Below are 17,037 nucleotides of genomic sequence, written 5' to 3'. Positions count from 1 at the left end.
GTTTTTGGGGGTGTTTTCTTTTTCATGGCTTATGATACGAAGATGGGATGATCTCTTGTCCTTTGCCATAACTTGTTTTCCTATCACTGGGGGAGTTATCCAAGTAGATGATCAAGGAAATCCACTAGTGACTCATCCATTTTTGGTAATACCTTGAAAGTTGTCTCGATTGAAGTCTCAGGTTCTCCAACAGGTTGGCTTATCTCTGGGAAAGTCTTTGTTGAAGTTAAGCAATTGGCTGTTCTCCTGCCATACTTCCAAAGACGATAATAATGGATTACTTTTGGTTTGGACCATCTGACTTCCTGAATTCTGCTCTGCTGCAATTTAAGCTTCTTGCTATGTTTTAATTTTCTTGTACTTTCTTCTCTGTGGTCACTGGCAGTTCACCCTCTAAATGTGTAATTATCATATAATGTTGTAAGGGGACTTCCTGGGTATAGACTGTAAAGCTATTTGAAGTAGTCTAATCTCACATCCATGTTTCCTCATGAAGTTAGTTTCAAATATGCACTCTTCCTCGATGTTAATTATCATTAGGTGTAGATAAGCTTCCCATAGTGTGTATGACTTCCAGCTTTACTCCTACTGGAACTTTATGCCTACTTGCTGTTTGTATCAGTCCATTTTCTTCATCTCTTGAGGCAATTTCCCACCTTTTATTACCAGATCAGTCGAACAAGCGCAGCTGTAAAACAATAATTGATCAACATACTGCAATGCTCTCCACCAATAAACCTGTTGACTCGTGGTAGATGGGGGTATTCTCATCCTTAAGATATCAGCTTCTTGGTTTTATATCAATGAATGTTTAATCACAGACTCGGATGTAATGTCCATATTTTCCACATTTATAGCAGTTTCTTTCTCCTGGCACCTTTGGGAGCAGTTTGTAGCAATATGTCCTTTTACATTACAGTTGCAACACCTGCCTAGTATCGACTAAAAATACGAAGAATTACATTTTGGTGGAATGCTACAAGCTCTTCAAATATCCATGAAATGATAGGTTTCTTTTTTGTGAGTGTAAAACACTTAAAAACACCATTTCGATTTTCGATACCTCACTACTATAAAGGCTTGGTTGGGTCTGAAGTTACATTCGGTGGTCATGTCCAGGGTCACTGATGAGCAAGAATAGACCATTTCAAGTTTTTACTTGTTGTTCAACAAATGTTTAAATAACTCTGTTCAACGGTGAAGCTTTTTGTTACTACTTGTTTTTCGATATCCAGCTACCGCAGGGTACTAAATTGACGAATCTTCACCAAATGTGGTATGTAGGTTCACTAGTTCGTTGTGCAGTTACATGTAAACATTTACCTTTCTACTCTTCGTTTTACGGTAGTTATGGTAGGTTTTGCGTTTCGTACCACCACTCCGCCCTCCTTTTGACAGATCTTCTCCAAATTTTGAATGACTGTTCGATGGATCCTTGCGCATTTGCATGCAAATTTTCGTAAAAATCTGTCGACCTCAAAATTTAAGAAATAGATTTTGAATACTAAAACAATTTGCTATACGAATTTTTCTTACAAGGTTTTACAAATAAAAAGGCAACATGCTGCCATCTCGTGTTGATACTAATAAAATGTTCGTAATTTTTGTATAAGAATGAATGTTAAGCTAAATCATCATAACAGTCTTGATCATATCTGCAACGAATAATCTAATACAAAATATAATTCACCAAACATGCTCGCCCTTTCAGCAGTAGGGGCGTTATAAAGTGATGGTCAATCCTACTATTCGTTGGTAAAAGAGTAGCCCAAGAGTTGGCGGTGGGTGGTGATGCCTAGCTGCCTTCCCTCTAGTCTTACACTGCTAAATTGGGGACGGCTAGTGCAGATAGCCTTCGTGTAGCTTTGCCCGAAATTCAAAAACAAACAAACAAATCATACACTATCCGAAAATTGTGCGTCGAACTTTAATGTATCATAAATTCAGACACATTAAAGCAAGAGTGTTTTTTGTTATCATCAAATGAAACAGTAGAATAATTATTAATCTAAAATATTACTGGACACTTTAACCCATTGCACATATATGTATTCATAAATAAACCTAGGAAGTGTTATTACTCTCCTATGTATTCGAGTTACACGTAGAATTATTTACACTTTTGGATTACTTGTAGGAAGGAAGGGAATGTAATTCTGGCCTTTATTTTCGACAGTTATTTGGCTGGTGCTGCCATCTAGTGATATCCACCAGATCAATTATTATTGTAAAAGTAAATGTTGGATTAAATAAGGTATGAACGAGTTACATGCTTGCATCAATTCGTGGAATATAAGCATATATATATATATATAACGTATAGTTGTTCTAAAAGTCTCCCTTTGTCATTCTGTAAACTAATGAAAAAACTAGCGTAAGAATATTAATTTGCATTAAGTGGAGAGTCCGTCATTGTAAGATCGTCACAAGAACCACAAGTCAGAACATTTGTGTGATTTCATCAAGCCAGGGATTTTTGTGTTATTCTTTCGTGGCTGAGATGTATAATGGGATTACAGTTGGGTATTTGGATATGAGTAGATATAACGTAATTAATTCTCTACTACAGCTCCTACTGATCATTGTATTCAAAGACTTATCTAACCCAAGATTTCAGAGTTTTCTTTGGGTATTTTCCACTTTTTTTTTCATAATGTTCCGATGTTCATTTTATCAAGGGATTTCACAGTCACTTTAATTAAGTTGGCGGTATGTTTAAACCTCGTGTTTTGTTACGAAAAGTGGTTGATCAGATGCAGTTGGGTAGCATGTGATTCAAGTGCTTTTTGTTTTATCATGTAAAATTCTACAGGTGCAGGGACTAGAATGCCACAGTGTTACTAACAGAATTTGTTGTTGTTGTTTTGGTTTTGTTCTTACAAGGCAGTTTCTTAACGTTTCTGCCTTTATTATATTTTTTTGCATTGGTCCAAAAAATATTTTCAAAGTGGTCAACTTGGCACAAACTTTATTTAATGTTTTCTTACCAAGTTTACCATGATTACTAAGGACAACATTTCATGTTACATGCTAGACGTCAATACCTTATTCACCACTGATTATATAAAATAAACTTACAATTATCTGTATTAGCGATCTAAGCATCCTGATTTAAGAGAAATAGTTCATAAAATGCCATATGATCCAATTACCAAACTATTTGACTGAGATAAGTTAGGATCAATAATTCTATTGTGGGGAATCGAACCCCGGATTTTAGCGCTGATCCACCGGTGGACAGAGTTATATAACTAAAGGAAGATCTCTGTAGGTCGATACTAGTTTCATAAGAAACGACAGAAACATCTTTATTGGTACTTTTAGTTCTGTTGAGAGTATTTTTGAAAAATTATTTATAATTAGTAACGTGCACATTTCCGATACTGCCCTTATATTTCTAAAAAATGTCAGTGATATTATACTGGTTAGATTACGATCAGGAAAAAATATTTTCAGGATTTATTAGAGAGAAAATTATATATATATCTCACTTTGAACAATAATTCTGCTGTGATTAGCCCAAGAACAATAGTCAACACACCTTCTTTTGTGGAACACTAATGACCATACTTATGGTGGTACTAGGTAGTGACATTTCTGTCATTTATTTCAACAAAAACAAACACTCAGAGTTTCTAGCTCGACGTCTCAGAAGTTCCTCACAGGTTTCATGAAAAGTTCAGGAATAGAAAGTGTTCCATAGATAATGTACCACAATACCGTGACCGCTGTCTGAATTACGGTAAAAAAATCCCCTAACTCTACTGACAAAAACCAATCATTATTTCTTTGGATATTATCCAGTTATAAGATCAGCATACACCTTTGATTTCTTCATGAAATAATGCATATTCTTGTAGATTTTCAGACACAGATTAAATATCGTATATAGTTCCTACAAAGTGCCTTACCATGTCTACAGCTGTTGAGTCAGAGATTGCTTGTTAAAATACAATTCAATTTTTCATTACGTCCTATTTGAAATTGATTTACCTCTAGATGACCAAACGTCACCCTTGTGTGTTGCAAAATGTGACAGATTAAGTGAGTCATTTAAAAAATTAAAAGGAGAATGTTAATTAGGATATTCCCGGGTGTTACCTCAAGCGTATAAATCACAAATCTTGTTATGAATTTTGATATAAGTAGCAATCGAAACTTTAAAAATTTACCCGTATGATTTTAAGTGTGTTTAAAATATATTTTTTGCATATACGTAGATATTGATAATGCTTGAATGTTTATAGAACCTAAACAACAAATAACGACAATAACCTAAGCCTACCCACCAGAATGTTTATCAAATCCAAATATTTTATGTTAAAAATCTTTAATTGTTCAACAAACAGTGATATCCTTACTTCGTGTGTTGATAATAACTATCACCTGGAATAGTCCTTAGGTATTGAAAACATTAGTACACGTTTCATTTTACTTTTGTTCCTAGAGTGACAATACCGCTTCATATCGATTGAATATACATGCTTATATTGTCCTTATATTGTCCCTGGTGTCTTTACTAAGTGAATGTATATCGTCCAACTTAGTGAATCTTTCCTGTGAGTGAAACGTGTACGTTTATTTGTTTGTTCAGAAAGTTCCTAAACGAGTTTTTTCACCAAACGAAATGGGTTATTATAGAGTTATTTACAGAATCATTCGGTTATCTTAAACGTCACACACACACACACACACACACACACACACATATATATATATATGCAATAGCGCATTAGAAAACAAAAACTCATAACTATATGTACATCCAAACATCTTGCCTGATTCTTTAAAAATATTTGAAATATTGCTTGTAGTTAGGTGGACTTAACATGGAATTGTAGTTTGTTTCTTTGTTGAATTTCGCGCAAAACTACTCGACGGCTATCCGCCATAGGCGTCCCCAATTTTGAAATGATATACTAGAGGGAAAAGCAGCTAGTGAACACCACCCACCGCCACCTCGTTGGCTATTCTAATCGTTGGGATTTATTTATCTGCCATTCACAGCCCCAAAGTGCGGAACGTGATTTTAATTTTGGCGGGAACGGAGTGTAAACTACTGATCCACAGTCTAACACGTTAATCATTGGGTCACGCTCAGCTAACAGTGGACTATTTAGGTTCTGTCTGTAGAGGTCAGATTCAAAGCGACACTGTAAGTGTAATATAGCAAAATGTTCGAAGTGTTGCAAGTGTGTCAGGTGTGGATGTGACCACGATGGCACACCAGTTGTAAGAAAGGTCAAAGAAGCTTCGACGTAAGTGCTGCCAAGAGAAGAACGTCTGTGTACGAAAGCGGTAAGCTTACAGATGTATCCAACAATTTTCCTCCATTGGAAAAGAGAGGAAAATTGAACTGTTGTATTATTGAGTTGAAGCTTCATAGCTGAGGAACTGGCATTTTCCACAGGTCGAACATTTCAACACTGTGTAGAACCAGTGGTCATTTGTGGTGTTCGCCCAAATGCAAAATTCTTACTGCTTATATGTTTCATCATCACTGCTGCTCTATTGGATTTAGTAACAATACAATGTTCAACATTCGAGCATTCAACAAAATGAAATAATTTCATTGACAGGTGAGATAGTCTGTTGACATTTCCATGCTTAAACAGTGTTGTACAACGAAGATGCAATCCAATGTGCAATTGTACCATCTGAATGTTTGAACATCATTAGCTTCCTTTAACAGTGACATACTTATTTATAGTGCCTATGGAGGTATATAAAATGATTTAACCATTATGTGTCCGATTTATGAATTGCATCCTTATATAATATTTTTCATGCTTCAAAGGCATATTTAAGAAATGTAGTTAAACGGCTTAACTGAAGGCACATTTCTGAATATTTTGATAATTCAATTAACAAACTTAGTAATTTTTGATTTATGAAGCAATCTCTAACTCAACGGTAGAAATTATGACTATTCTGGCAGGTGGAAGAGTATCCCATCAGATCCAGAAATCTGGAAGCTTAAGAAAGAGGGATATGGCTGTGTGGAGTTTGACGTGGGAATCATTTTGACATGATGATTTCTTTGCTGCCCTACCAAAGCGCACCCCCACACGCCATTGTTTTAGTATTCGTTTGTTCTACTATCTTTGTGATATACTTCATGAGAAAAAGTCGTCGTATTCTCCTTTCCTTACCTGATCGTGAATACCACGCCGAATCCCAGGGCGACTACAGGCTACAGAGAAGCTGGGGGTTATGAAGACTGATGTGCAAATTATATACAGTAAATTGCCATTCTGCTATTGAAGGGCAGGGATTTACATTTGTCTAAGTATAGGAGTCCATACACCAGCCCACGTCACCAAAATTTGGATGTGTCAGCTATTTATTTGTAGAGAATCCATGGCAAGTGCTTGTTATTGCAAAGTGTTTGTTTCTCTAAATGAATGTATTTGCCTGTGTCCACCTGCTCCACTCTGACCTATGGGAATAATAATATTAATAAAAAACACGTCTCATCACTTACAGCAAAATACAAGTCTCGATATTAATTATTTAAACTATTTAAAAAATTGTGTTTGAAAGTAAGTTGTGATGGAGGCCTGACATAAGTATATGAGGAACTGGGAATAGGAATACTATAAAGAATGAAAAAAAGAGAAGTGAATGAGTGCACCAGGAACCTCATGAAAAAATAATCACTGACATATGAATGTAAATAAATAGAGCAATGCAATAAATGTGAAAACAACTAAGTGTAACAAAGAGTAATTAGAAAGTTGTGAATATTATTAAAAGAAAACAAAAGCATGACACATAGTACTTTAACTAATTTAACTGTAACAGGAAGTAATCAGGGTGCTAAATATTACATTTCTCTTTTAATCTAATACTTTAGGTGTTGGATATAAATTGGTCATTAACACTACACCATTTATCTTCAACTTACCAAAAACAAAATTATCAGGACGAAACAGCTGTCCAAAAGGCCCAGACCGGACAGAGTCCATTGTACCAGGCTCCAAATCCAGCAATATGGCACGAGGGACATATTTACCTCCTATTTATTGAAGACATTTGAAAACAATGTAAATATTCTGTCTGCTGTCAAATATATATACATACTGGTTTATTAATAACTACTTAAGCAAAATCTAAATGAGAAGATAAACATTGTTTGAAAACATTATTTGTAATTTTAAAATGAAATTTACTAAAATCATACGTACAATCATATAATACTTGTGATTTTTAAACATAAATTACTTTCATATGATGCTTTCTTGGTAATGGAAATTCAAATACTTGTATAACTTTGTAAAGTGTTTAATTCTGTTCAATATTAAAAAACTTTTCAAATTCAATGATATATATATATATCAAGATTCACTTCTTGGGGTGGAAACAAAGAGGATAGCCTATTGTGTAGCTTTGCACTCAAACAAACAAATGTTTAAAATAATTTTTCGTAATGACTTACAAACCTTGCAAGAAATATAACTTAATATGAGTATTGTATTTAAGTAAATAATTCGAAAATTATTTAAATATATTTTCAAACATTCTCTTTTCCATTTTTAGTATAAGTTTTTTTATTTTTAAGTTTCATGTAAGATTGTTTGTTTATTTGGAATTAAGCACAAAGCTACACAATGGGCTACTTGTGCTCTGCCCACCACGGGTATCGAAACCGGTTTCTAGCGTTGTATGTCCGCAAACATGCCGCTGTGCCACTGGGGGGTTTCACGTAGGATTAAACTTACACTGACGTTCATATTTATCATATTCACACACCCAATTACAAGTTCAATTTGCAGTAGGCGTATCTGGAATATGACATCACTATGACAGGCCATATATGGTCAAAGTTATCTGTCGTGAGCAGGTGTTGGAAACAACTTGTTTTTCCTGTCATTTAACTAATACAAACGCCTATTCAAGCAAATTTTTAAATCCATGCGCATACGATTGTGACTTGTATTCAACGTGGAAAAATAAAAAAATTAACGATATGGCATAATATTTAAAATTACGCACCTGATAATGTTTTGGAGATGTTTTATGTTACAATTAATCATCTTGTTGTATCACAACAATGTGTAATTTAAGATGAACAATACTTTATAAAAAATGTTTTCGTTTCATGGCAAAATACTAATACGCTATTAAAATTCACAAGTTTAAGCATTTATATAAGCCTCTCGAAACAGTCAATTATGTGTATATACGACTGTATAGGTTAAACTAGGGTGTGGTATGATCTAGCTTTTCGTGCAGACAGACGCCATATCGATTTGTCTGTATCCGTGGCAGTTGCCATAGCAACATAGTTCTTGTATCCCCACTTAATTAATAAAACTACGTCAGTTAGTCAGTGTTTCGCTATTTTTGTTTTTTTATAAAATAAGGAACCGTACGCAGGAATTTAAATTTGATCTCTTTTAGAGAGAGCACGTTCAACACAAACATATTATGTACATACAAACCCTAACCACACGCACATACATCGTATTCATACAAATAAACACCATTATACTTACCAAAATGACCAAGTCCGTATGAATAGTTATGGGGGAGCTCAGGTCCCTGATTTCCCCCTTGCGCATGCATCGATAATATATAACTCTTCCTTTTATGCAAATTTCCCGTATCCACTCATAATTTTGAACTACATCATAAGTTAGAAAAATAATATACTGTAAGATTTTATGTTGGACTATAGAGAACAAAACAGATTCAAACAGTGAAATGGAAGAGCTCATTTTTACCTGAAGCTTCATTGTAGTACACATTGATTCTTTCCAATTGTAGATCTGAGTCTCCATGATAAGCTCCGATTGGATCGATACCATGCTCGTCAGAGATCACCTCCCAGAACTGTTAGAAGTACAACATATTTTGTAAGTTCAGAAGAAACTGCATGTTTATAAATAAACTTGGTTTTAAATTTTAATTGTTTGTTTTTGAATTTCGCGCAAAGCTACACGAGGGCTATCTGCGCTAGCCGTCCCTAATTTAGCAGTGTAAGACTAGAGGGTAGACAGCTAGTCATCACCACCCACCGCCAACTCTTGGGCTACTCTTTTACCAACGAATAGTGGGATTGACCGTCCCACGACTGAAAGGGCGAGCATATTTTGGTGTGACGGGGATTCGAACCCGCGACCCTCAGATTGCGAGTCGAGCGCCCTTACCACCTGGCCATGCCGGGCCTATTTAATTTTTTTTTAATCATAATGAAGGATGCTCTAATTTCACAATAAAGAATATAAAAAATACGTCTCACTGTTTAATTCATTTAAAATCCGCTACAGACAAAATCTGTTTTCATCTCGAAATATTTTAAAATATATTTAGTTTTATGAATCAATTTTCGTATAATTACTCAGACGCCTGAAAACCTAAAAACTTGGAAATTTCTTTGATATCATTTGATAATAAAGTTCCTTTCATTGTGTGTAAAGCAATTATATGCAGGGTTTGATATGAAGTCCTCTGGTCATCATTAATGACTTAAAAAAGCCATCATTCATAGATTCATTCTTTTCTTCACTAAAGTTACACATTTTGATGAGGGAAAGAAATATTTGCAATTAACAATGATGTAGAGGCTACCGACAGTCGATACAGGAGTTATAGTTATAGTGAAAATTTTTATAATCAAATCCAGTCTAAAACTGTGTAATTGCCAAAAGAACTGTACAAAACATAAATGAAATATTTATAATTTTTTTACCTAGTGTCTGTTCATTTATAATTAAATTTGTATAAATTTTCACTAGAAAACCGCAGAAGAAAGACAAAGAATACAATAGAAAAACTTGTATATTTGTTTCAGTAAAACAACACAAAACAAACAAAAAAAACGCATGACAATATTACTGATCATCATAAGTACCATTCCTATGTTGTTATATTTTGTTGTGTAGGTTACAATTCGTTAGGCAGTTTAATTAACCTTCTATTTAGAAATTTATACATTTAAATATATTTTGCAGATTTTACTTTAGTGTAAAAGCTATACAAAAGTGCTGAAGGAATCTTTCAAATGTACCTATCATCATTTTTAACCTATCAGTATCACTTAAAATGTATTTTAAAGTCGTGGTAAAAGCTACACTCACTTGTATAAGATTTAACACTACAAAAGAAATAACAACAAAAACTCGAGTGCTTTAAAAAAAAGAAGTGTTTCTGATGAAGGAGGTCCTCTTCTTAAATAGAAGAGCTTTTGGATCTCTTTCTCACTGAATTTTTATAAATCACTTTAAACTACAGAACCTTTACTTCAAAACGTGTACATTTACAATCAAATTTGTTGCGAAATTCACCAACAAGATCAGGTTTAATAATATTTATCAAACTAGTTTAAATCCTAACCATCATAATATTCTACTTATTATGAATAACACAAATCCTTAAACTTGTTAAAGTGTAGTGGTATTGCCATCCCTGTCACTCCATTCTCTATCTACTTTAATTCCCGATTCCAGGGCAGGCAATGGAGAGCAAGAATTTTGACATAAAAAAACGCCAGTGTTTCACAAACTTAACTACGACGCAACCATTATTAGCACTACATCACAATATTCTAGCAACTCTACACCTTAAACTATTAATAATTACTATGATCTAAATTGTTAGAGAGCTTAAAACATTAGCAGGCCATTGATTTATTTGCAAATACTACTGCAAACACCAGGGAAAATTCCATTAAAAACTGACCCCATTCGTATGTTATGGGCAAAAAAGGATACTCCAGTAAATAACTGAAGATTCCTTAGCCATCTTGGATTTTTTTATTTTTGAGGGAAGAGAGTGCATTGATAATATATATCATGCTACATAGTCCAGAAGTTTGCAAACAACTGAAAACGTGAAAACGATTAAAAAGAAAAAAGAGGCAAAACATTTTTATACCAATATAATATTATTTCTTTATATATATTAATAGCATACACAACCCTTAGAATCGCACAAATGCGAAATGGTACGTGCTTTCAAGACACTTTTCGAATTCCAATCGATGAAGCAACTTAAGCATTTCAATTTTTACCTGTGTGTTTTTACAATAAAAGCTCATAATTTTGTTACGAATAAAAATAAGTACTGAACTAGTATCAAAATGTTACTGTTAGCGCAAGAAGGCGCATCATTCATTTAGTGCGTGATGACTTACTACAAGTGTGACGCAGTCTGTAACTGTAAGTGTAAGGCCTCCGCTGCACAACCGTTAGTATTACTATTACAGAATGACAATGGAAATAAGTTGGAAACTTGCTGAATATCTAAAGATATAATGCTAGTTCTTACCTTAGCACCTATTTGGTTACCACACTGACCAGCTTGGATATGCACAATTTCTCTCATCTTAGTGGTTTCTTAACTATACTCTTTACAACAAACGACTTTTCTACCCGATTTTAAACCCGCAATGGCGCAAAACAGATACGGCGCCTTTATTATACAACTGACGTGGTGCTCATGCGCACTTGGGTATTAGAGAGGTTAACGGAAGAAGATTGACACTGAAACCTCCTTTGGCTTAAAACTAAACACGTAGGTAGCTTTATGGTTGGTGTAGTCAAACTAAAATCAATCAAAACAATTAAAATAATATGGGTAATATTACTACATACGCAATGTACCTTAGATCGTAAACAACAATTTACTTATTTTTTCAAGAGATGCTGTAAAAAGTTAAAACACACGTCTATAATATTAATATAATAATAAGAACTTTTTTTGTTAAGACTCATAACGTAAGGAAATTAGTATGTAGAATTATACACGGACTTTTCTCTACGTTAATAACTAATTATGTTGCCAGATGAAGGCTCCGGTAAGAGGGCCGAAAGCTCGCAAATAAAAGTAGTTTAACGTAGAGAAAAGTCCGTGTATAATTCTACATAGAAATTTCTTTTATTAGCTACTTTTCTGGCATATGCCCTTCGTCAGGCTTAGCTATTAAAATTACAATATCTCAACAATTTTTCCACGTCTTGCGATCTTTTCTACGCTGAATTTACTTATTTTGTTTGGCTTACATATACTGATGATATAGTTACAATATGATGAGGCTTTTACGTCGAAATTGAAATACTCTGTTCGATTTTGTACGGAATTTCTGTATCTGTTTAAAACTTTAAAGCAGAAATTGATGCTTGCATATACTCGGATAAATATAAGACTACGTAGCCTATTTGTACGTTCTTCCAATAAAAACAAATCAAAATCCTGTTTAATTGCGTCTTTATAATAGGGATTCTTCATATAAGCGCACATGAATAACATATAAAATCAAAAATGCTGCACAAGAGTTCAAATAGTTTGTTTTCCTTCTGAAATATTCGAATGAGTTGAAGTAGTCTTTATTTGATTCAAAAGAGTTATACTAATTAAGTAATAAAACAACAACGTAAACATGTACGTAGAAGGACAGATATGTCAGCAACACACGACTATTTTAGCTAACCAAAATCTCTTGTTCAGAACCACTCTCTCGTGTGAGGGTCTAGTTTGAAGTAACTAACCAGACATCTGTATAAATTACTAAACAGTCAGTATTTAATTAAGACACACAAAATGTTGGCAGCAATACATTAATCAACTTACAAATGTCAATGTGATACTGAGACTTCAAAGTATTTTGTTTGCTAAGGTTGCACAACTACGTACGACATGAGCTATAAATATTCGTAGTTTTCCAAGTATCCAAGTGTGTTTGACGTAGGAGATTACGAATGCAGGAAAGGGTGCTTTCTATATATTAATCATTAGTTGCAACAAATTACTCTAACTTCTGATAAAAGCATGATACCTGCATAGATCAGAATTATGAATTATACCAGTAATTAATATCGCTAATTGAATATACCGTATGTTATGCCCCTCAGGCTGTAGATATCGAAACCTGATTATTAGCGTTATAAGCCCTCATACTTACCACTCAGCCATTGGAGGGTCTAACTAGAAGTTTACAATGCCATAAAACAAAAACTTATAATGATTAGAATGCATTTTTGATCAGGTGTATCAAGCTGTCATTGACATTTACGCCCGTGTCTCAATAATATGTAATGTGGGGTTCAGCCTATATAGGAGATTTAGGTTAGCCTTAAATTCATATACTAAATTAACAATGCAAAATAATCGTCATCCACAAATGTATATATAATAAAGGATGAAATATAATAACATATACATATCAAAATGTTTAACGAACACTATTAATGAGAATAACACTAAAAAGAAAAGCATATGACTAACAAAACACTAACAAACATTTTTACTTTACGCACTATCACCGATTCCCCGTCCCTTGTAAAAGATAAATCTCGTGAATAGTGTTCTTTGACCATTTTGAGACATCAAAAATAATTTCAAAATAGCTTTTTTTACCATCTAACAGAATATTTGTTGTAACTCTTACCACCAGGAAACATTATATACAGTGTTCGTTTTCCTTGCTAGTCATAACTTTGCTATAAAGTCAATGGCAAAAAAGTTTAATACTATTTTACTTGTGTCTGAATATAATATTTTAAGGTAAGAACTAGATGTCTTACTCGGTAAGTGAAAAGTTTGTTACCGTGAACGGTTCTGACGCTATTTGGCGGTTTTGAAGATAACCATACAGGTGACGAATGAGATGGTTTCTAGACAAAGAAACGAAGTGTCAGAAAAAGTAGAAAACTCATGTTTTATTGATGTGTAATTCAAAAGAACTTTAAGTATAAACGAGGCAAAATATTGCAATGTAAAGGGGGAGGGCTAGAAATAACTGTAACATAGTGCCTTGTGGTGTGAATACATTTTGTAAAAAATGTTTTGCATTGATTTATATTCAAATCATGAAGTTTTTTTGTACTTATGTAAATTTAGGAGCGTAAGTACAACATAATTTGCTATATTCATAATTTACATGTCGATATATTAGTGGGCTAGCTATTGATTAAACTTTGACTTGATATATTTGACATTTATGAGTTTCGGAAGTTTATAGATAATTTATATATAATAAAAATCTGAAAAATACAGAAAAGAGAAAGTGACTACGTGACTGATGATCACTCTTACTACAAATAAAGGATGTTGGGGTATTGAGGTATCACCCGACTTGGCATGGAAAAATATCACTGTCCATTTCTATACAATGTGCATGGCTTTACAGGAAGCTTTCTCACGAGTAAGTGCATGTGACATTTTGGTAGGCAACTATGGTAAGATGAACTTAGTGACTCCCTTTGCCAACATTCCCTGTTAAGCATATATACGAAATATATATACATTAGAATGTATATTAGAACATTTTTATATTAAATGAGGGGGTAGGAATACGTAGCATACTTGCATATCACACTTTTCCTCTTCCCTTGATCTTCAGGCCAAACCGACCATCCTGAACTTTAAAACTTAAAAAACCAATCTTGCGTGGTTTGATTTACTCTAACCCTTTCACACTTGCACAACGATACAGACAAATGCAACGGAAAACATAACATTATAAAGCACAAATCAAAATTGAAGTTTAAAAAAAATATTTAAAATAAAGTTCAAGAAAACACAAAAAACAACAAATTAAATATGTCTTTTAACATGAAATACTTTAAAATGTCATATTAAACAACCTCTTCATCAAACATAAAAAGTACAAGTAAGAAGAGCTAATGGTACCACGATCTTGGAAAAAAAGGGGCCATGAAGCATTGGTGTTAAGAAAACTGTGGATTTCATGTTTGGTCACGGTGGGTTAAGACCAGTCAAAAACTGCTACGATCTTTGTAGGGTCAATAGAAACTCAATCTTATCCAACAATGTGACTGAGAAAATTCACCTGCATGTAAATAAATGCATCCTTATTCGCTTTCAACTCTAAACCTACCATTCTTATTCACTTCAGTACCTTACACAAGTTCCTCGGCAGCAAACTTCAATGTGTGGCCAAACACCAAAACACCATTGACATAGATCAGGTATTTCTTCCATTGCAGTCCCTTATACATAACCTCTATTAACTCCTTAAATGTGGCGGAAGCATTATACAGGCTGAAAGCAAGATGTGGAACTCATACAAACCATCTCTATAGCTGAAAGCAGTTTTAGGTCTGCTATGGTCATCCACTATAGCTTGTTAGTCATGTCCATCTAAAATGCTGAACCGCTGAGTGTCTTTGAATGCATTTTTACCTTCATCCATCCATAGGAGTTAGAAGACATGGATGTGAATTACTGCTTTCACCCATCTGAAATCTTGCCATATCTTCCTGACAACCACTACTATAGATTACCGTGGATACCGTGAAAGTTGTATAATCTCATTCTTTAATACCACTGTATATTGGCACTGATTACACCCCTACTGTTCCAGGGAATCCTGCTATGTGGCTGTTTAATCGGACATGTATCGACTGTATCTATGTGATGGTGAGTGATTTTTGTCTAACCCAGTCTGTAATATGGTCCCACATATACATCAATATATTTAACGTCAGGGCTGGATATGCTTCGTTTCTATAACAACTACCCTAGGTGTTGACATAAACCTCCCACCCACTGACTATCAGCAAACACCAGGCTGAGTATTTTATACGTGGATGGTGTGATGATGTGGGCTCATGTAGGAACCCACAAACGCGGACAAAAGCTAAATCTCTGGCCTTGGGTTGCAAAACAGCGAGGTACCAAAGGTAGCTCGCTCCATAACTGTGCTTGGCACCAGACTTCTCTGTGACTCATGATCGCCATAAAAGTATAATTCACATCACGGAGTGTCTCTCTACATCCACATGGTATTGCGAGGACATTTATTAAATCTAAATAAGTCCAAAAAAATACATATTTTTAATTCTGATATACAGAAACAACGAACTGTAAACAATAAATTTCAATATATATGCGCAATTTTCATTTATTTCAGTTCTTTTATAAAAACTTTGAACATGGCTGAAACTAAACAAAAGTTTGTAGTTAAAAGATATTTGTAAAAAAAAAAAAATCAAATAAACAGTGTGGAGACCCAGTAAAATATTTAAATTAGACAACAGCTTATGAGCGTGAACTGTCGTGAATGTATCAACATAACAATGCCAATTTTCAAGGCTTGAGAAACGTTATAGTACCTTTAGTTAGAACAAAGCATGAACCTGTAGTTAGCTTGCAAACTGTGGACCGGAGGATACATGCTTCGCGACTCATTACCACATAATACAAGAACAAGAACAACAACAACAAAAAAAAACAAAAAACATTGCGCTTCAAACTTTGGAGTTGTAAGTGCGATCAGATCCTGTTATTCAATCATATAAGAGTGGCTGGATACTGTTGACTAGCTGCCTTCCCTCTAGTCTGTCAGCTCAAAATTGTGGATAGCTAGCGCGAATAGCTCTCTTAGCTTTGCGCAGATATCCGAAAAAACAAAACAAAACTCTTTAACTGTGTTTTTACCCAGTCAGAAGGAAAATGCATTGTAGCGCTTAAGTGTCTAAATATCGAATAAATTAATGCGCCCTCAGTGGCACAGCGGCATGTCTGCTGACTTACAACTCTAGAATCCGGGTATCGATATTTGTGGTGGGCAGAGCACAGATAGCCTATTCTGTAGCTTTGTGCTTAATTACAAACAAACAAACAATAAATTAATGATCAAAGTACCGACGTGTTTAAGTACTGTTTGCAGCTGGTGGGGTCCACATGTTGCATCACATTGAGCAATTTTATGTTTTTGCCTGTCACAACACTCGTTTGAAGGAAGTGACCAAAACATTGTACGAAATCACCAATTTTCTATGTAAAATGTATAAGAAACTTCATCAATAATTAATGAAATTAATTGCAAAATTATCGCCATTTTTGGTTAATTTTTTGTGTGACTCATATTATTAGGGATCCTGTAACCAACATTGTTATGCATCAAAAAACCAATTTGGATGCATAACAATGTTGGTTACGCATCCAAAAACCAATTTGGCTCAGAAATAAATTAGTAAAATGAGCTTGATTCTAGAATTTGAAAACAACAACAACAAAGAAGCTTAAATATTGATGTTTGTTTTTCAGTCTTAAGCCCAATATCATGCT

General features: G+C 34.2%; 2 protein-coding genes across 3 annotated transcripts in view; both read right to left on the bottom strand.

Moving 5' to 3' along the window:
• LOC111088186 (tubulin beta-4B chain-like) overlaps positions 1-11,429 on the bottom strand; it is a 31,994-nt gene extending 20,565 nt beyond the window's left edge. The window contains exons 1-5 of the mRNA XM_022397442.1: positions 11,272-11,429; positions 8,727-8,835; positions 6,908-7,018; positions 6,425-6,439; positions 483-487 (exon numbers count right to left, since the gene is read on the bottom strand). Of these exons, the coding sequence (XP_022253150.1) occupies positions 483-487; positions 6,425-6,439; positions 6,908-7,018; positions 8,727-8,835; positions 11,272-11,328 (297 nt within the window). The 5' untranslated portion in view covers positions 11,329-11,429. The remainder of the gene's footprint in view (positions 1-482; positions 488-6,424; positions 6,440-6,907; positions 7,019-8,726; positions 8,836-11,271) is intronic.
• LOC106468479 (sodium/potassium-transporting ATPase subunit alpha-B-like) overlaps positions 1-17,037 on the bottom strand; it is a 107,127-nt gene that overhangs the window by 24,615 nt on the left and 65,475 nt on the right. The window lies entirely within an intron of this gene.

This window comes from Limulus polyphemus, unplaced genomic scaffold (genome assembly GCF_000517525.1).
Source record: "Limulus polyphemus unplaced genomic scaffold, Limulus_polyphemus-2.1.2 Scaffold88, whole genome shotgun sequence".
Taxonomy (NCBI): Eukaryota; Metazoa; Arthropoda; class Merostomata; order Xiphosura; family Limulidae; genus Limulus; species Limulus polyphemus.
The sequence above is the reverse complement of the archived record's forward strand: the minus strand, read 5'-3'. Positions and strand labels throughout refer to the sequence as shown.